The 19,760-nt window shown below is 57.5% G+C and overlaps 1 protein-coding gene and 1 long non-coding RNA gene across 2 annotated transcripts; one reads left to right on the top strand and one right to left on the bottom strand.

The window, feature by feature from the left end:
* Nucleotides 371-6,065, top strand: FCN2 (ficolin (collagen/fibrinogen domain containing lectin) 2 (hucolin)). The gene is given in 9 exon segments (NM_213868.1): nt 371-467; nt 807-920; nt 1,506-1,559; nt 1,918-1,953; nt 3,190-3,222; nt 3,687-3,814; nt 3,986-4,115; nt 4,923-5,057; nt 5,607-6,065. Coding segments are annotated over 9 exon segments (972 nt in total). The 5' UTR covers nt 371-373; the 3' UTR covers nt 5,855-6,065.
* Nucleotides 2,804-3,649, bottom strand: LOC110256570. Its single transcript, XR_002338204.1, has 2 exons — nt 3,290-3,649; nt 2,804-3,122 (listed from the first exon to the last, which is right to left on the bottom strand). It is a non-coding gene; the product is annotated as an uncharacterized LOC110256570 (long non-coding RNA).

Here is a 19,760-nt window from a genome sequence, read left to right on the forward strand (position 1 = left end):
AACCGAGCACACGTCCCTCCTCCCAGACACCCCAGGGGAAGTTTCCAGATTACTCTAGACTTGAAGCCCATAAAATGCAAATGAATTCCTCCACCCCTGCGCCCCGGGAAGGCCTCGGGTGCTGCTGGCAGAGCTGCAGGAGGAGAGGTGGGCGGCCCTTCCCCTGAGCCCTGGGGGCCCGGGGCTGCTGGAGGGGAAATGAGGCCCCTCCCGGGGCAGCACTGAGGTCAGATGCTCCCTGAAGAGGGCGGGGCGGGGGGGGGGGAAGGAAGAGGCCGTCCCCACCAGCCAGAAAAACAGGGCCAGAGGTGACCGTGGGCGGCCGCAGCCTTATAAGAGCAGAGGGGATCTTTCCTCGGCAAAGGTCCCAGCGATGGACACACGCGGAGTGGCCGCGGCCATGAGGCCCCTGGTCCTGCTCGTTGCCTTCCTGTGCACCGCAGCCCCAGCCCTCGACACCTGTCCAGGTGAGTCGGACGCCCCGTGAGTGAGACCTGGGGGTGGTGGGTTCTGGAAGCCACAGGCTCCCCTCATGGATGCGACCCCACGGCCGGGCCCCCTGCGAGGCCCTTTCACTGCCTGCCGTCTTCTGTGGTGAGTGGCGGTGGTCATTTTTCAAAAGAGGGGCTGAACAGTTTACTGCCACGCTGACCCTGCAGCAGCGGCGGGGGGGGGGATGCCGGCCTCAGCCGGGGGCCCGGCCCAAGTCACCGCAGGGCAGGTCCCCCTGGATGGGGTGGACTGCCGGCTCTGCGGGACTCGCGGGTCCAGGACGAGCACCCCACCAGCGCCCTGTTTCCCTGCAGAGGTCAAGGTGGTGGGTCTGGAGGGCTCAGACAAGCTCTCCATCCTCCGAGGCTGCCCGGGGCTGCCTGGAGCCGCAGGGCCCAAGGGAGAGGCGGGCGCCGATGGACCGAAGGGTAGGTGCCGGGGACGGACGGGGGTGGGGGACCCTGAGCCCTTGATCTTCTCAAGACAGATCCCCGGTGGGCAGTGCCCGCTGCACATCTCAGGTCGGGAGCTTGGCCTTGGCCCCGCTCAGAGGCGGCGTCCCAGGGGGCCCCCCCGAGAGGCCCACCGGGATGGCCACTCCCCGAGGAGGGGACTGGTCTCCCATTCCCCAGCGAGCGCTCGGGGGGTGTTCTGGTGGAGGACGTGGTTTCTAGAGTTTTATGTGGACCCCGCAGGCCCCCACCCCGCCCCTCCCAGGCTCACTGAGCCCCCTGGGCTGAAAGTGCCTGGAACCGACCTCCCTGGGGCTGTGCGCCCCGGACATTGCGAGAGGTCCCGGCTTCTGCCAGCGGTGAGGGGTGAGCTGGGCCTGGAAAGCCCTCCTGGTCTCCCGGCCCTGGTCTCTGACTGGAGAGGGGCCTCTGCGGGGGCTGGGATCCAGGGTCCCCGCCTGCTGGTCCCCAGGGTACGTCCAAGCACAGCGTTTCTCAGGGCGAGGCCTGGAGTCCCTGGATCAGGGAGGTTTGCTCATCGCCGTGTGTTGAAACTTGCAGGAGGACAAGGCCCTCCCGGAGCCCCTGGGGAGCCAGGACCCCCCGGGCCCAAAGGTAACAGCCCGACGAGGAGGGGGGACCCCTGAGCAGGAGCCTCAGCCCCGGCTGTGGAGGAAGAGGAGGGAGCTTCGGGGCATCACATGCCATTCCTGGGGAGCTCACCCTCACCCCAGAGAGCACCCAGTTCACCCTGGCCCAGGTCTTGGTCCAGACACCCTGCGTTAGCCGAGGGGGGACCCACCACAGCCCAGCAGGGACTTCCAGCCCCGAGATACCTGGGCCCAGATGTATGGGGTCTCTCGGCTCCGTTACCTGTGTGCCCACACCTGCCCTGCTCTCTGGACACGGGAGGGCGAGGGGACGGGACGAGCCCTTCTCCCTGCGGGCGGTCTGACCCCTCCTCTCTCCCCAGGAGACCGAGGGGAGAAGGGCGAGCCTGGACCGAAAGGTGAGCCCCTCTTGCCATCCCGGGGGGATGACTGTGCCCAGCAGGGGCCTCCGGGTCCTGCAGCATTGGCCCAGGGGGCGGGGGAGCAGGTGGAGGTGTCAGGGGCGGGCGGGATGGGGGCCGCACCCCTCTGGCCTGTCCCAGCAGCCCCGGGCACTCCCGGATTCCACCCCCGGGGCCGAAGAAATCCAGGGCGATTCTTAAAGATCCAGAGTGGGCCACAAATGGCAGCAGCTGGACTGTTGAGAGGAAATGTGGGAGCATAAAACATGAAGGCTGAGGCGCTCCCCCTGCGGCTTAGCGGTTAAGAACCCGACTGGTATCCATGAGGATGCGGGTTCGATCCCTGGCCTCACTCAGTGGGCTAAGGATCCGGCGTTGCCACAAGCTGCAGCAGAGGTCTCAGATGTGGCTCAGATCCCACTTGGCCATAGCTGTGACATAGGCCAGCAGAGGCAGCTCTGATTCGACCCCTAGACTGGGAACTTCCATATACCGCAGATGTGGCCCTGAAAATAAATAAATAAATACCCTTAAAGATATATATATAGGTGTATTATAAATAAGCATGTGAATTTATATATTTATATCTTGTGTAATATAAAATATAACGCATCTTCGGAGTCCCCTGGTGGCTCAGTGGGTTAAGGGTGCTGTTGTCACAGCCGTGGCGCAGGTTCTGTCTCTGGCCCAGGAACTTCTGCACGCTGCAGGCACAGCCAAAAAAAAGACCTGAATGAGATATTTTCTCATATACTTCCTTGTGAAATATTCTAAAAAACCCAGAGAGACGGGCCCAGGAACTGCACGCCCTCCCCCCATCAGTGCTCTTTTCACCTCAGGGTCTTTATCCTGAAAACCTCCAGGTTTAATCACGTGTTGAGTCCAAACATAAAATGCTCGTATGAGGCCCCACCCCCAGGTAGCAGCCCCATCTTAAATCCCACGTCCAGCTGCAGAGACAGGCTGTTCCGGACACGTGGGGCCTGAGCGGACACAGCGAGGAGGCCGCTGTCTTTGGCACGGGGCAGCCAAAGGAAGGGGCCGGTCAGTAAAAAGCTGGTGACTTGGTTTCCCCCAGAAGCCCGGAAAGGCCGTGGTCGCCCCCGGTAGCCAGGGGTGCGGTGGGCGTTTCTGGAGGCTCGTCTCCACGGTCACGCTGGGAAGATCTGTGTTGGGGACACACGTGTGGACGTGTCATTCTTAATGTGTGCTCACTCTTCCTTCCACCTTCAGGAGAGTCTTGGGAACCCGAGCAGTGTCTCACAGGTTGGCGAAGGCCCTGAATCCCCCACCCCAGCCACACCCGAGGACACCAGCCAGGCCCGGCCCTGACCTGGCCACACCCAGGCCCACTGCTGTCATGTGGACCCAGAGGCTGTGTCTGTTCCTTCTCCATGAGGCAATCCCATAGGACAGTGGACAGCCTGGACACCTGTCCGCTGCCTTAAGAAGGACTGGCCATGACTTTCCCAGTCTCTTGCCCTGAAAATAGAAGAGCCCACAAGGCAGGGGGTGGGGCTCTGAGATGAGGGCAGCCCTGGGAGGGGGGCAGCCCAGGTGGACCGGGCTGGGCCATCGCAGCTGGCTGGCCTGGGGGCTGCGGCCCTGCCCCAGGCTGCAGGCTTCCCCTCCCCAGCAGGGGTCCCTGCCTCTCCCTGCCCCACCCCCACCCCCGCTGCCCCTGCCCAGGGCTCCGGCCCTGGCATCCACCTCCCCGCTTCCCTTCCCAGGACCTCGGACCTGCAAGGAGCTGCTGACCAGGGGGCACTTTCTGAGCGGCTGGCACACCATCTACCTGCCGGACTGCCAGCCCCTGACGGTGCTGTGTGACATGGACACGGATGGCGGGGGGTGGACCGTGAGTGCGGGCTCCCCGAGACGGCCCTGGGGTCTCGGGCAGCGGTGGGCTGTGTGCTCCTGGGAGTCACAGCGGCCGGGTCCTGCGCGGGTGGGAGGGCCCGTGTGGCCGAGGTCCCCGTGCTGGGGACGGCGCCAGGCCCCCGTCTCCCGCCCTCTCCCACCCGCACAGGTTTTCCAGCGCAGGAGCGACGGGTCGGTGGACTTCTACCGGGACTGGGCCGCGTACAAGCGGGGCTTCGGCAGTCAGCTGGGAGAGTTCTGGCTGGGGAACGACCACATCCACGCCCTGACGGCCCAGGGTAGGGCCTTGGCGGGGGCGCTCCGACCTCCGCGGGCCCCGGACCTCAGCCCCGGACCAGCCGGAGCCGGCGATGCCGCCCCCCGCCCCCCGGGTGGTCCCCCCTGACTTCAGGAAGGCTTGTCACCGGGCCGGCCTGGGATTGCCACACCTGGCCTTAGCCCCTCGCATCGTTAGGCTCAGAGAGCATCAGGACCTTGGGGGAAACACTGTCCGGAACCCAGACGGGAGGGTCTCGCCCCCCCGCCCCCGGCGCTAATTACCGTCCCGCCAGCGCTCCTCCCTGAAGCAGCAGCTCGGAGAGGGGAGACTTGGTGTTTGCCGCCATCCCCAGGGACACTCACTCCCCATGGATCAGGACCGGGGACAGCACCCTGACCCCTGCTCACCTGCCCGCGTGTCCGTCATGACTGGTCCAGGGCAGACTGCAAAATTGCCCAGCTTCCCTCCCCCGTCTGGACCCCACGGCCCTCTCCCGAGACAGCGGACCCTCCCCAGATAAAGGGACCACAGAGGCAGCTTCCCAGAGCAGGCGGGGAGCCACCTCACAGCCCAGGGCAGGAAAGGTATACTTTGTAGCGTGTTCATCAATTGGCTACAAGTGCAGGGATCTCAGGCGTGGCAGAGGGACCTGTGCCAAGTGGGTTTCCTCCAACCCCCATGCAACCAAGGACTTTGTCTACAAACTTGCGGCAACTTCCCCTGGGCTGCCACGTTCAGACACCCCTTGAGAATGGCCCCCAGTTCCCACCTCCCACGCCTGGAGGGAGAGGCCCTTCTGCTGAGACCCGAACCCCTGCCCCTGCAGGAACCAATGAGCTCCGGGTGGACCTCGTGGACTTCGAGGGCAACCACCAGTTTGCCAAGTACAGGTCCTTCCAGGTGGCAGACGAGGCAGAGAAGTACATGCTGGTCCTGGGAGCCTTCGTAGAGGGCAATGCAGGTGGGCGTCTGCGGCGGGCACTGTGGCCTGGGCTGCACCTGCTTGGTGTCCTGGCTCTGCCTCTTCTGTGTGATGTTGGCGGGGACTTAGCCTCACCAGTTTCTTCACGCACACGGTAACACAACACTGTGCACACACCTAAGTGCAGCCACAAGGAAGATGTGACACGGGACGGAGTGGGGCCAGCAGTGGTATAATTGGTGGAAAATGGGGACGGGTGATTCCTGAGCACATTTTCCTGAAGGTTCAACATGCATTCTCTCACGGCTGGAGCTCTCCCTGAAGGAACCGAAGAGTTTGGGGGCAACAAGTGGCTCCCCTCTAAGTGAGGGGGTGCCTGTTGGTGGGCAGGGCAGACCCGATGAGGGGGTACCAAGGCCACTGCATCAGCAGAGGGATGTTTCCCGGGGTCCTGTGGGTGGCCCCCCTTGGAGCTGCGCAGTGCGCAACAGGCACGCCCGGACATGGCAGCAGCTCTGACCTGGTCCGGTGTCCCGCCCAGCACTTCCCTGCACTGTGTGCCAGCTGGGCTATTTCCCTTCTGAGCAGGTGATTCCCTGACGTCCCACAACAACAGCCTCTTCACCACCAAAGACCAGGACAACGACCAGTACGCCTCAAATTGTGCAGTGCTGTACCAGGGAGCCTGGTGGTACAAGAGCTGTCACGTGTCCAACCTGAACGGCCGCTACCTCGGGGGCTCGCACGGGAGCTTTGCAAACGGCGTCAACTGGAGTTCGGGGAAAGGGTACAACTACAGCTACAAGGTGTCGGAGATGAAGTTTCGGGCCACCTAGGGCGGGACAGTGCTTCCAGAGCCCTCCCTGCGGAGGGGCCACGGGGCTCCCGCTCACTATCCGCCCGGGTGTGGAAGGGCCACATCCCATCCCCTGGGGGGGGCCATGCCCTCTGCACCGCCACCAGCTTCCAATCTTCTGTCCCTCTCAGGAGGACAAGAGTGACCATTACTCCAGCAACGTGTATTCTCAATAAAGACACTTGCTTACCCAACGGCAGGCGTGGGACTCCACTGTCACTTCCCTGCTCTGATTGCTGGTCCTGAGCCCACATCCGTCCCTCCACCCACATGACCTGGCTCTGCCGGTGCCCTTTGGCCTGAGGGTGTGCTAAGATGGGAGTGGCCGGGCAGGGCCCCCATGCGAGGCTGCGGGAGTCTCGTTGCCTCCCAGCTGGCCATCCCCAGGCAGTTTCCAAGCCAGGCTGAGAAGAGGGCGGGAGGCTGAGCCAGGCGCCCCCACAGCCTGGAAAGTGTTTGCTCTCAGCCCTTCTAGACAGTGTCCTCTGACCCCTGCTCAGAGGTGAAGTGGCCCCACAGTCCCAGCTGGCCCTGCTCATGCACGCCGCCCAGGCTCCTGGGTCCCCACGGGTCTCAGCACTCAGACACCCTAAAGGGTGACAGGAGCCTGGGTGTCCCTCACATCTAAGGAAATGGACTAGGGGTGGGTGCGGCTGACTGCTGTGCTCCGGGAGGGGACCCCAGCACAAAGCTCCCCAGGCTGAGCCGGCACCTGTCGAGGGGACACCCCCACTTTCCCAGGCAGCCCCCTCTGAGAGAGGAAGGTGCCCTTAGAACTTGTGTCTGCTGAGGAGGGGCCCGGCTCTCTCCCCCTGCTGCCTCCCCACACAGCCCGGGAAGACCCCCACTCTCGGGTGTCTGGCCCTGGCTGGTCCCAGAACTTTGTGTGGCTATTTGGGTCCCCGTAAGCCCGTTTATGACTGTTCTGGCCATGTCCTCTACTGGGAGTGAATCCAGAAAAGTCCACAGTGGCCACTGCCCTCCTTGCGCCTCCAGGGTCCCTTAGGCGGGTCTCAGCTGGGATTGGCCTGGGAGGGGGCCCAGAATGTCCCACCATTCTGGAGCTGCTGTGTCCCCAGTCTCAAGGCTCCCGCACGCCGGCCTCACCCCAGCCAGTCTTGAGACAGTCAGGGCTGGACAGAGAGCCGGTCCTGGGGCGTGGCCTCCTGGGAGGGCGTGGCCTTGAGAGAGGGCGTGGCCCTTCCTCCCCCCCCCCCCCGAGGATGAGGGCGGGGCCACACCCACTTACTCGGCCCCTGATTGGTCCCCAGGACAGACACTGTCAAACTGTCAGCAGCGGATTAGTATGAAATCAAGGACTCTCCTGCACTGAGGAGGGAATACAAGTTGTTGCAGCCACTCTGCAAAACAGTATGGAAGTTCCCCCAATAACTAAAATTAGAGCTGCCATTTGATCCAACACTCCCACTCCTGGTCATATGTCCAGACAAAACTATAATTCAAAAGCACGGGAGGTCCCGTTGTGGCTCAGAGGCTAATCTGACTAGTATCCATAAGGATGTGGGTTCGATCCGGCCTCGCTCAGTGGGTCGAAGGACCCAGCGTTGCCGTGAGCTGCCGTGAGCTGCGGTATAGGTTGCAGAGGCAGCTTGGATCCGCCTTGCTGTGGCTGTGGTGTAGGCCGGCTGTTGCAGCTCAGGTTTGACCCCTAGCCTGGGAACATCCATATGCCACAGGTGTGGCCCTAAAACTAAAGATACATGCACCCCAATGCTCATAGCTGCACTATTCACAATAGCCAAGACATGGAAATAACCTAAAAGTCTATGACAGAGGAGTGGATAAAGACATGGCACACATATCCAATGGAATACGACTCAGCCATGAAAAAGAACAAACTAATGCCATTTGCAGCAACGTGGATGCAACTAGAGACTCTCATACTAAGTGAAGTAAGTCAGAGAGAGAAAGACAAACATCATATGAGATCACGTCTATGTGGAATCTAAACTATGATGCAAATGGACTTATTTACAAAACAGAAACAGACACACAGAAAGCACAGACTTCTGGTTGTCCAGGGGGAGGGGGTGGACTGGGAGTTTGGGCTTAGCAGACGCAAGCTATTACCTACAGGATGGATAAACAGTGGGAACCTACTATAGCGCCCAGGGAACTATATTCAGTATCCTGGGATAAACCATCACAGAAAAGAAAAAATAAATAAATCACGTGAAGGGTTCTGCTGCTGCAAAATTGTACCACATCAAATCTTTCTCTTCTTGAAGACCTGGTTCCTTAACGTTTGGCAGGATGGCAGTTACCGAGTGGGTACTGGCTCCCTGCTGGGGAACGTGGGAGCAGCTCTGTATCCTCCAGCGCTGGGCTCTGGGCACTACCTTCCAGGGCAGCAAAGATCTCATCCGGGGGCCCCAGAGCCACTGTTGGGATGGCCAGCCTGGTGGTGGGGCCTCCTCGATGCCCTCCACCCACCCTGCCCACAGCCTCTCCCTTTCACGGGGACCAAGCCTTCAGCACTGGGGCAACGCCCACTGGCACAGCTGGAAAAGGCAGAGCTGGGAACTTGACCCTGCGTGCTGGCCTTTCAGTCCCAGAACCGAGGTTCTTCTGGATTTTTCTGGATCCTCTCTTCCCGACGTTATAGTTAATGTTGTGCAATTAAGTCTTGAGAAATTCCTCTTGACCAAAAAAAGTCATGTCTTAAATGCCCTGTCATGATTGTGGCAAAAGCAAAAGTACCTCCAGTACATACAGAAATGGTCTTAGCTTGGCAAGCCAAGAAATTCCGTAAGCGTTTTGTGTAAAACCTGCTTATCGAGAGATGGGCTAAGAGTTAAAAAAGAGTTTTTATGAAAATTTCATTTGCGCCTTGCTGTAATTTATTTAGAAAAACGCTTTTGCTTTCGGTACTTGAAAAGACTTTTTAAAAAGTGCTTAGAAAAATGGTGGAAGGTGGTCGAGGGGGTTTGGGGGAGCGGGGGGCTTGTGGGGCTAACAGGGAATCCTGAGTTCTCTTGCATTATACGTGTATGCACTTTGTATACGTGCGTGTGTGTGCATGTGTGCGTGCACGCGCGCGCGCGCGCGCGTGTGTGTGTGTGTGTGTGTGTGTGTGTACACGTGTGCATGTGCGCAGGTGGGGGCCGTGGGAGGTGTGATTGTGTGATGGGCATCTGAGGGCTATGCTGCCAGGCCACCGTGGACCAGCTGCCCTGGGCGGCACTGGGGAGGGAGGCTGCTGCTTGTTCCCTGCAAGAGCTGGCTCCACCAGGCCTTCAGAATTGCTTCAGGGCTACAGGCTGCCTCCCAGGATCAGGGGTTCAAGGCCAGCTTGGCGCTCGGCATGTCCCCTGGGCTGGGCTGTCCCCATCCCTCTACTGGCCCTGCCCTCCCCCTCCTCCAAGGGCTCGGGGCTGCGCTGGGGAAAGGGGGGCAGAGGCCCGGGGGCACCCCATCCACACGCCTCTGCTCTGAAGCTTCACTGCGGCCATGGCCTCACGGTCTGGGACGGCCTGGCCCAGCCTGGGGAAGCCTGGCTTTGGTGGGAATGACCCTTGATGACGCTTAGGGAAATGAACGCGCCCTGAACCAGCACCGCCGAGGCTCCCCTTATCTGGAAGCTCAGGACAGTCCATCAGAAATGCCGCTGCAGAAGGGGGGCCGTGGCCCCGTCCAGGCGAGCGAGGCTGTCCTCCACCTCCAAGGGGTCCCCTGACGTTGTGATGCCTCCTGGGGACCGGGCACATCCCTGCCCCTCCCACTTCCCTTCTCCACAAAGCCACACCCCCTGCCCTCTTTCTCTCTGTCCTTCGACCGCTCCTTCCAAAGTCCAGTCTGGCTCTGGTTCCACCTCTACCGTGTTGCTCTCCCCGCTAGAGGAGGGCCTTTCTCCCACCCATTGGGGGCCGCCTGATGGAACGCGTAGGAAGCATCCATGTCCGCACACAGTGGCTCTGGGGCCCTGGGCTCGACTGGTACTATAGCCTGGCTTCCCCTCCATCTGGGGCAGGCTGGGGTCTGACCCCGGGCCTCTGGGGACTCCCTGGCCTTGGCATTCATGCCCTCTTAGCACCTTGGGGCGCCTGCCCTGGCCAGCTGTCAGCACATGTTTGTGCAGCCCCGTGGGCTGCTCGGTACAGTCTGTGGGCTCCGAGGTTCGGGAGGCCCGGGGTGGGGCTCCCGAGCAGAGCTGGCTGAGCTCAAGGACAAGGAAGCCTCGGTTTCAGCTGGTGACGTGCAGGGGCTTTGCCTCCACAGGGACCTGGTCCCCCTGGGCTCTGCCAAGTCCAGAGGTTGTGACCCCCTTGGGCTGGTCACTTGATCTCCCTGAGTTTTCTTTCGGTGACTCAGGATAACAGGCTGGGATTGAGGACCCCCTGGAGTCAGGATCCTGAGTGGGAAGCTTGGGTCTAGAACAGACCGAGGGGTCACTGACCGACCGTGGGTGTGGGCCTCACTCGGCCTTGCCCGCACCCAGCTGGCCCTGACTTCCTCCCGGCAGCCTCTCTGCCCACTTCCAAGACTGCCCTCCACGGCCCGGCCACCCGCTCTGCGCCTGAGTCAGGTTTCAGCTTCCGTTGGGTATTTCACAAGCTGGGAGAAGAGGGGCCACTGGCTGGGGGCTGCTGTGACCCTCCCCTGCCTGGCTCCTCATCCCCCAGCTTCCCTCCCTGACTCTCAGGCAGCTGGGCTGGGCCATGGCTGCTCCTTGGAGGGTGTCGGGACTTATGTCTCTGGGGACAGACCCAGGATGGGTGGGCAGCTCTCTGCGGGCACTGTCCTTTTGTCACTGCTGCTCACACCTGCCCGTGGTGGGCTCAGAGCTGAAGCCAGGCTATCTGTCTCCTCTGCCATCAGAATCCACGAGGGAGATTGGCTTCCTCCATCTCCTGGCCTGAAGAACTGCGCCCCCAAAGCTGAGTTTCGGGAGCTGGGACCGGCCCCGACCCTGACGCCAGCAATGTATCAGCCCACCAGCGTCTACTGGTCTCAGGTGCCTCCCCTTCCTTTGCCATGAAGTTCAGGTTCTTCCAATGGTCCCACATCTCAAGAGCAATGTACACGGACAGGACTTGGAAGGGGCCATCTGGTCAATTTCAGGCTCAGCTGGGTCCAGGGGGAGCATGACACCGCTCACCAAAAATGGGCTGCTGTTGGGGGCTGCATTAATGGAGGCATGGCGTCTAGAGCAAGGGAGGACGGAGCCCCGCTCCTCTTTGCACAGGCGAGACCACACCTGAGCCTTGGGGTCTGAGTTTTGCTCTTTAAACAACCGAGGATGGGACATCACCGAAGATGGAAGCAAAGAGCTGGAAAGGACAGCAGCGGCACTAGCCCAGCAGCCCGAGCGTGGGCTGGGGGCCGAATGATTTTTGTTTGATGGACGTGTTGCTTCTGATACCTTGAGGCAGTTCCACGGAGCATCCTCTGTGGCCCCAAGGAAAGAGCCTACATACCCAGACCTTTGGTAGCGTGGGTTTCTCTGTATTGGCTGTGTGAGGAGGCGTCAGAAGAAAAAGGAGAGCTTCAGGAACAGCTGAGCCATTTACAAGCCAAAAAAAAAGTGAAATAAGGAGTCCAAGAATTTGAGGTCTTACATAGTTGGAAAAGAAGAGTATCTCTGGACTCACAGAGCAAGACGTGGAAAGTCCTTGAGTAACAAAGACCAAGGAAGTATTTTTTTGTGTGGGGGGCGGGGGAGGGGGGGCGCAGAGTGACTCAGCCTTGGAAGTCAGATCCTTCCTGCCCAAGCCTGGGAGCTCGGGGTCAGCCTCCCTAAGAAGACGGACCTGGGGCGGCGTGGACAGGAAGAAGCAAGAGAGGCAGCGTGAGAAGGGCCTCGGGACGCAGGCGCGGGACGCCAGGCAGGTCTGCCTCCTGGGTCCCTGCAGGGACCGGCCCCATGGCCTGCGCGACCGTGGCAGGTTTGTATTGTGTGATGGCAAAGGCTGTGTGTGAAACGTCAGCCGTCACTCACCCCCACAAAGAGGTGGCCCAGGTGAAGGGGGGATGCGGGGCGAGGGGAGAGGAACCCACACTGCTCTCATCCTAAACCCACTCGGGGCTTTGAGCCCACTTTGCCGCCCATCAATTTCCCATCAATTTCTTCAGCGGCGCCGCTAGAGCGACTCGACTGGGTTGTTGTCACAGTGACGAACCAGCCATATGGGTGGGGGGGCGTCCGATTATCTGATTCCTGGAGCTTCGCTGGAGGCGGCCAGCCCCACCCGCCCACCCCATACGTGGCTCGCGGCCCAGCCAGGAAGCCGGGAGAGCCGGGAACCATCTGGAACCGTCCATCTGTCCCAAGGGAGCGAGCGCCCCCCCCCCAAGTCCTGTGCCTGCAGGAGGGGTGTTCTAAATTTTAACTGGGGTTGAAATAGAAACCATCAAATCTCGGAACTGCAGGAAAGGCGCGGCGGCTCTGGTTCACGCTTTCCCCGCGCCCCTGACGGAGACCCATCCTTACTTTCCTTAAAGACCTGCAGACGCCAGCAATGAGGGCATGTGGCCGGGGCAGCTGTCGCGACCTCAGAAGTCCTTCCTCCGGCGGAATCCGGCAGAGCGACTCCGTGGAGCTGGGGGAGCGCACGGGGCGGTCGGTTGTCCAAGTTTTTCATCCTGCATCCTCAGAAAGGCCTCTGCCAGCTGGCGACCGAGACACGGGAGCCAAGGCCAGGCCACTGCAGAGAACAAAACAAAACTAAGGCCATATCGTCCAATGGGCTGTGAGGCTCCCGCTTCCCCAGCCGAGGAATCGAATAAGATCTTGAGCGGCCTGGGCATCTCCTGGTGGCTCAGCGGAGAGCCCGCCTGGCTCCCCAGCTCCCACGTCCCAGGGATTCCAACCAAAATGTACTCCTGGTAATGAGCTCAGCTCTCTTCCCCGGAGGGTCTGTGTCCTTCCGCACAAGCTCTGCTCCGATAAGCCTGGCGGCCCAGGCGTGCACTGGCTCTCCCTGAAATCACCCACCAAGGTTGCTCCAAACCCAGCCCATTTTTGGTAACCGAGCCCGGCTGCCGCTCAGAGCCACCTGGGAGGTGCTTAAGATACAGAATCAGGGGATCCATCCCCCACCTGCGAAACCGAAGTCGCGGGTGGTACCCAGAGCCCGCAGCGTTTGAGGCTTCCAGTTGACTCCGACCGTGAGCCATTTTAGGACCTGCGTGACAGCACATCAAGTGGGCAGAGGCGACACCCCAGCCTGTCCCCCGCCCATGTCCAGGCTCCCAGGGGCCACATGTCCCCAGTTCCTCCTTCACTCCTCAGAGCACAGGCAGAAGAGACCTAGGCCAAGGGAAGGGATGACAAAAACCCCGCTGAATTACAATGTGTTATTTCCCATTGGAAATATACTAGTTATAACTACATTTTCAGCATCTACACTACGGGAAAAGGTGACTTAATCAATGAAGCTCACCCCCTCCCTCCCCTCAAAGAACCAACCAACAAAAAACAATTAGACCAAATGAGTTGCAGGGACTCTTCACATGCCTCGAAAGAGACATAGTTTATGATTTAAGTTTTTCACATTCAGTGTCACACATACGCCCTTTGAATCATTACCCGCCTGGGAACTTACGTCTAGAAAAGCCCCACTGAGGAGAGAAAGCTGTGTACATGGATGCATTAACTGCAAAATCGCGGGCTCAAAACATCAGCTAGAGTAGAAATCTTCCACAAGACGAGAATGACCGTTCCTCCAGCCAAGAATAAGTGACCATTTAAAAAATGCAACCTGTGCAAACTCCAGGACTGTGGAAAAATACCCAACGCCAGAAAACTGGGAGCTCAGGCTCTCACGTCCAGGAATAATGGATTAGATAACAAGGGCCAAACTTCCTTTGACGACACATCCAAAGCTGGACGAAGTTCAGAGATGCTCCTCCTGAGCCTTAAAATGACCGTGACCCCGAGGAAGTCCCAGAACAAGATCCAGTGGACACAGACATCAGGGGGCTGCGTTTGACAGTGTCTTCGCCTGGGATCGTTTGCCGGTCCTGGGAGGCTGTGCGGACCTTTGACAGCTTAGCGGAAGACAGGGCTCTATTGCTGAACTGGAACAGAGGTCAGTCAGTAGAAAATATCCTGCTGAATGTGGAGGAAAAAAGAACAAAACACAGAGAGACATGGGTGTGTGTGTGTGTGTGTGTGTTTGCAGGGGAAATGCTGCTGTGTTAACGTCCTTGGAAGATAGAAGAGAATGGCTGTAGTCAAAGAAAACCTTATCCAGACACATCACAGAGAAACCGTCAAGGCCAGAGAAAGCCTTACCAACAGCCAGAGGAAAAGAAATCACAATCTCTTCAGAGGCAAAACAGTCAGACTTCCAGCAGAAAGTATCAGCTCTGGCAATATCGGCCACATGTGTTGAAAGGGCTAGAAGAGGGAGTGCCCACTGTGGCTCGGTGGGAACAACCCAACTAACATCCACGAGGATGCAAGTTCATCCCTGCTCTTGCTCAGTGGGTTAAGGATGCAGCATTGCCATGAGCTCTGGTGTAGGTCGAAGATGAGGCTTGGGTCCTGGGTGGCTGTGGCTGTGGTGTGGGCTGGCAGCTGTAGCTCTGATTTGACGCCTAGCCTGGGCACCTCCATATGCATGGGTGTGGCCCTAAAAAGCAATGAATAAATAAATGAATAAATAAATAAATAAATGAATAAATAAAGTACGTGCTGGAAGAAAATACCTGCCAACCCAGGATTTTACACCCAGTGAAAATACTCTCGAAAGTGAAGCAAAATAAAGACTATTTCAGAAAACAAAAATGGACAGAATTCATCACCAAAAGAGACCTTCGTTCAGAAATTATAGACTGAAAGAGCCCAGAATGAGCAAGAGATGGGAGACAGAAGAAGAGCCACCTAAGGGGCGAGAATGCAGCTGCGTCAACATGGGCTGTGTAACCACGTAATAGCAACGCCTGGTGCGCTAGGTCAGGTGATAAAAATGCATCCAGGACACAGTGACACAGAAGGCAGGAGGTGCAGGGAGCTGACCAGGGCTGAGAGAGCTCCCTGGTCGCCAGTAGAGGGACTCGTCCACCCTGGGCTGCAGTCTCAAACTCGACCACCATGAGGGAAGGAAGAGGGGCGTCCACGTTAGGCTGAGAGAGGGAAGGTGGGGAAAGAAAGTGTTCACTAACGAGAGAGCAAGGCTGGGCTCCGAACCTCCCGGTGGAGCCCCACCTCCCCCTCCTCAGGAAGGAGACGGGGCGGGGGGTGGTGGTGCCCTTGTTTTGTTCCGCATCCGAAGGCTACAAATCCAAAAGCTTGGCTCTCCCGCATCTCTTGGGTTTGGCTGACAGATCTTGTTCTTCTATTTGTAAGACCTGCAGAGCTATTTTGTTGTTAAGTTATTTTTTATGACAGCACCCAAGGCACATGCTGCTCTTGGGCCAGGGATTGAATCTGAGACAGCCGCAGCTGTGACCTGCACTGCAGCTGCAGCAAGGCTGCATCCTTAGCCCACGGTGTGGGGCCGAGCTGAGGCAGTTGGATTCTTAAGCCGCTGAGCCGAGCCACGGCGGGAACTCCAAGACCTGCAAATCTTAACAGTCCCTTTGAAGGGCCTTTAGGCAGCACACATCTAATTCATGAAACCTTCAAAACTTTGAATTGTAAGTGTAATATATTCAAACTCCTCCTTTATGCATTTCAATTGCCTAATGGACAAAACCTTCTTAGTGCTAATTAATTTTCAGAAATCTAGTGATTTTACTTAGAAATGCAATGAATCCCAAGTCTCTTACATACTCCAATACTGAGTCTAAATGCACCAAGGTTCCCAGATGACATTACAAGACCAAGTCACTTAGTTAATGGCACTTTTAAGATTGGATTTGTGACACTTAATTTGCAAGAGGCCAAATTCTTTAAACGTGGTAACACCGTGAGATGCAAACCTGTCCAGATTCCTTAACATGAAAGTCATAATTCAATGGCTTGTATTAGCCTGCAATTTTCTCTTTTTTTAATTTAAAAAAACCTTTTTTTGTCTTGTCTTTTTGCCTTTTCTAGGGCTGCTTCTGCAGCATATGGAGTTCCCAGGCTGGGGGTTCAATCAGCACTGTAGCCACCAGCCTACACCAGAGCCACAGCAATGCAGTTTTTGAGCCGCATCTGCAACCTACACCACAGCTCACGGCAATGCCAGATCCTTAACCCACTGAGTGAGGCCAGGGATCGAACCCGCAACCTCATGGTTCCTAGTCAGATTCGTTAACCACTGCGCCACAACGGGAACTCCTTTTTTTGATAGTATCTTTATCTGGTTTTGGTATTAGGGTGTTGGTGGCTTCATAGAATGTCTTTGGGAGTGTTCCTTCTGCTTTAATCTTTTGGGGGAGTTTAAGAAGGATGGGTAAACGTTCTCCTTTGTATGTTTGGTAGAATTCACCTGTGAAGCCATCTGGTCCTGGACTTCTGTTTGTGGGGGGTGTTTTTATTATACATTCAATTTCATCTCTAGTGATCATTCTGTTCAAACGCTCTGTTTCTTCCTGACCCAGTTTTGGTGGGCTGTATATTTCTAGATAGTTGTCCACTATAATTTTGGTGGACTGTATATTTCTAGATAGTTGTCCATTATGGCTTTTATTATATGAACCATTTCTAGACTTATAAATCTTCCTGGATTTTTTTTTTTTTTCTTTTTAGGGCTGCACTGGTGCATATGGAAGTTCCCAAGCTAGGGGTTGAATCAGAGCTGCAGCTGCCAGCCTACACCACAGCCACAGCAACACAGGATCCAAGCTGGGTCTGCCACCTACACCATAGCTCACGGCAACGCCAGATCCTTCACCTACTGATCGAGGCCAGGGATTGAACCCTCATCCTCCTGGAGACTAGTCGGATTTGTTTCTGCTGAGCCACCATGGGAATTCCATCTTACTGGATTTATCAGATGCTTACATTAAGGAAGAAAGTTGCAGCTCCAATGAGCAGACTTTACTTCTGATGAGAGACCGTGGCTGGGACGTGGTGGGGTCTGATGAGCTGCAGGGGGCCGCAGGGACCTCCCCTCAGTTACTGAGTCAATGACCGTGGGTGTTGGGACACTCATCCTTGGATCCAGGGGTGCCCTTTTCAAACAAGTTATGAAATTGTGACTCCAACATGCCCCAAAAGTGTGTAAAATGAAAACTGCAGTGTGTTACCGTGTGGCCAGCCTGCTCGTCCTCACCACGCAGAACCCCGAAGGCCATCTGCGTCCCTTCCCAGGCACCAGCAACCCCACCCCAAAGGCAGTCACTTTCTGGTTGTCCTGGTGTGTTTACCACCTACGCGGGCATCCCAAATACAGCAGGTTACTTTGACTTCGCAAATGATTTTGTTCAAAGTGAGCCAACAGCACACACTGCCCCGAATCCCACTTCCTCTGCCACCACTGCCACGCCAATCCTCTCTCTCCACCCAGAACGTCAGCCGGGCTGCGCGGTGCTCTAGGTCATGGCTCGGCCGTCCTGGCTCTGTCACCACCGTCCTCCTCCCGAAGGCGGGGTGGCTGGACGTCTGTGTGGCTCTTGACGTTATTTCTCGTCAGGCAGCGGAGTTGCCAGGTTACGAGAATGTGGGTTTTCTGCTCCAGCAGAGAGGCTGCCAAACGTTTCCCAAGCTGGAAGCACCCATTCACACCGATGCCAGCAGCCCATGCAGTCCTCCTCGCCCTCCTGCGTCACCAACACTGGGTCTTGTCAGTTTTTCGAATTCTGGCCGTCCTGGTGTGGGACAGCATCGCGTTTGCGTTATAATGTGCCTTTCCTTGAGAACCAGTAGCACAGAGAGGCTGTGCATAAATACAGTGGTCCTGGGGCAAGATCGTCTTTTTAATGTCTTAGCCTCTTCTTACGGAGCTATTATAGCTCGCGTTGATTGGGAATTCTTTAAATGGTCTACGTACCTAAATATTCTCCATTCCAAATACGAGACCACGGTTTTTTGGTTTTTCTGCTGTTTGGTTTTCGTTTTTGTTTTGGCTGCCCCCTCGGCATATGGAAGTTTTCAGGTCAGGGATGCAATCCGAGCCACAGCTGTGACCCATGCCAAAGCCGCAGCAGCATAAGATCCTTAACCCCCTGGGCTGGGGATCAACCCGCACCTCTGCGGTGACCTGAGCCACTGCAGTCAGATCCTTATCCCGCCGCACCGCAGCAGGAACTCTGAGACTGTGTGTGTTTTTTGGGTTTTGTTTTTTTTTTAGCAGGCTGTGGTAGGCAGAATAAAATTTCCCCAGCCGGATTCCCTACCCGAATCCCCAGAGTTCGTGTCACTTTCCATGGCGGCGTGCTTAGGTTAAGGGTCTCGCGTGGGGGTCCTGAGGTACCGGTGTCTGGGCCTAAGCCCGTGAGTGCCTCCCAGTGGAAAGCCTTTCCGGCCATACCCCGAGGGAGCTGTGACCACGGAAGCAGCTCAGAGAGAGCCGCTCTCGCTGCCTTTGCTGTTGGAGGAAGAGGCCACGAACCAAGCAGTGCCAGGGCCTCCGGAGGCCGGAAAAGCCGAAGGAAGAGACTCTCCGTGAGGCTCCCCAGAAGGAACCAGCCCTGCGGCAACTCGCGTCTAGACCAGTCACTCTACACTGACCGCTAACCCGCAGGACTCTGTATTAACACAGGGCTGTGTTTCCCAGCCCCTGCACTGTGGGCAGTGAGCTGAGGCAGCAGGAGACAATTAATAGCCTACGTGTCCCGGAGGCTTCCTCTCCCTCTGACTTTCTTCTTCTATCCCGCGGTGTCCTTTGATACACAGAAGATCTTGACTTTTTTTTTTTTTTCGTCTTTTTAGGGCTGCACCCACAGCCTATGGAAGTTCCCAGGCTAGGGGTTGAAACGGAGCTGCAGCCAGTGGTCTACACCACAGCCACAGCAATGCGGGGTCCGAGCCACATCTGTGACCTCCACCACAGCTCCCACAACACTGGACGCTTCACCCACTGAGCGAGGCCAGGGGTGGAATCCGTGTCTTCATGGATGCTCGTCGGGTTTGTTATCACTGAGCCACGACGGGAACTCCCAAGATCCTGATTTTTTTTAGGTCTTGATTTTAGTGATATTGGATTGATGGATCTTTTCCTTTTGGCTGGTGCTCCTGAAATCCTGGTTAAGACACCCCTCCCTGACCGGAGAGATGGAGATAATTCTCCTTCACTTCCTCCCACCAGGCTCCCCAGTCTTGCAGGTGTAGGTCCGTAATTGCCCTGGAGCAGAGGCTTGTGCCGTGCGAGGCTTTGTGGGTGACAGTCGGCAGCTGCGCCCTGGGCAGAGGCAGCCCTCCCCTGGGGACCAGGGTGTGGCATTTCAGCTGCTCCCTGGGGAAGCTGGCCCAGAGCACCTACTGCATGGACAGGAAGCAGAACGCTCCCTGTTTAACTCCCCCACTTGCTTTTTTTCTGTCTTTTTAGGGCCACACCCGCATCACATGGAGGTTCCCAGGCTAGGGTCAATCCAAGCTGCAGCTGGCGGCCTACACCACAGCTCACAGCCACGACGGATTGATCCTTAACCCACAGAGCAAGGCCACGGATCGAACCTGTGTCCTCATGGATCTTGGTCAGGCTCATTACCACTGAGCCACAGCGGGAACCCCTCTCCCACTTTTCACGAGAGTTCTCTAGGTGCAAAGCATCCTGCTTAAACATGTGCAAAGGTGCTGAGACTAACTGAGGCTGGGGCAGGGGAGCTGGGGGAGCTGGGGGCCGCCGTGCCCATAACGGCGGGAGCTTAAGTCCGGGGGCTGATGATGGTGGAACGTGCCCTCCGGGGATGTCAGTGATGTCACCTGCTAAAGGGATGCCCTAACACTCCCTAACACAGCCAGGTAGATGCTCCTGCTGAGAACTGGCTACAGATGCTGAAAACAGCTGGTGCTCCAGGACGCAGACTGGGAGGAAAAAGCAGAAAGCAAA

The sequence above is a fragment of the Sus scrofa genome, chromosome 1 (assembly GCF_000003025.6).
Source record: "Sus scrofa isolate TJ Tabasco breed Duroc chromosome 1, Sscrofa11.1, whole genome shotgun sequence".
Classification (NCBI taxonomy): Eukaryota; Metazoa; Chordata; class Mammalia; order Artiodactyla; family Suidae; genus Sus; species Sus scrofa.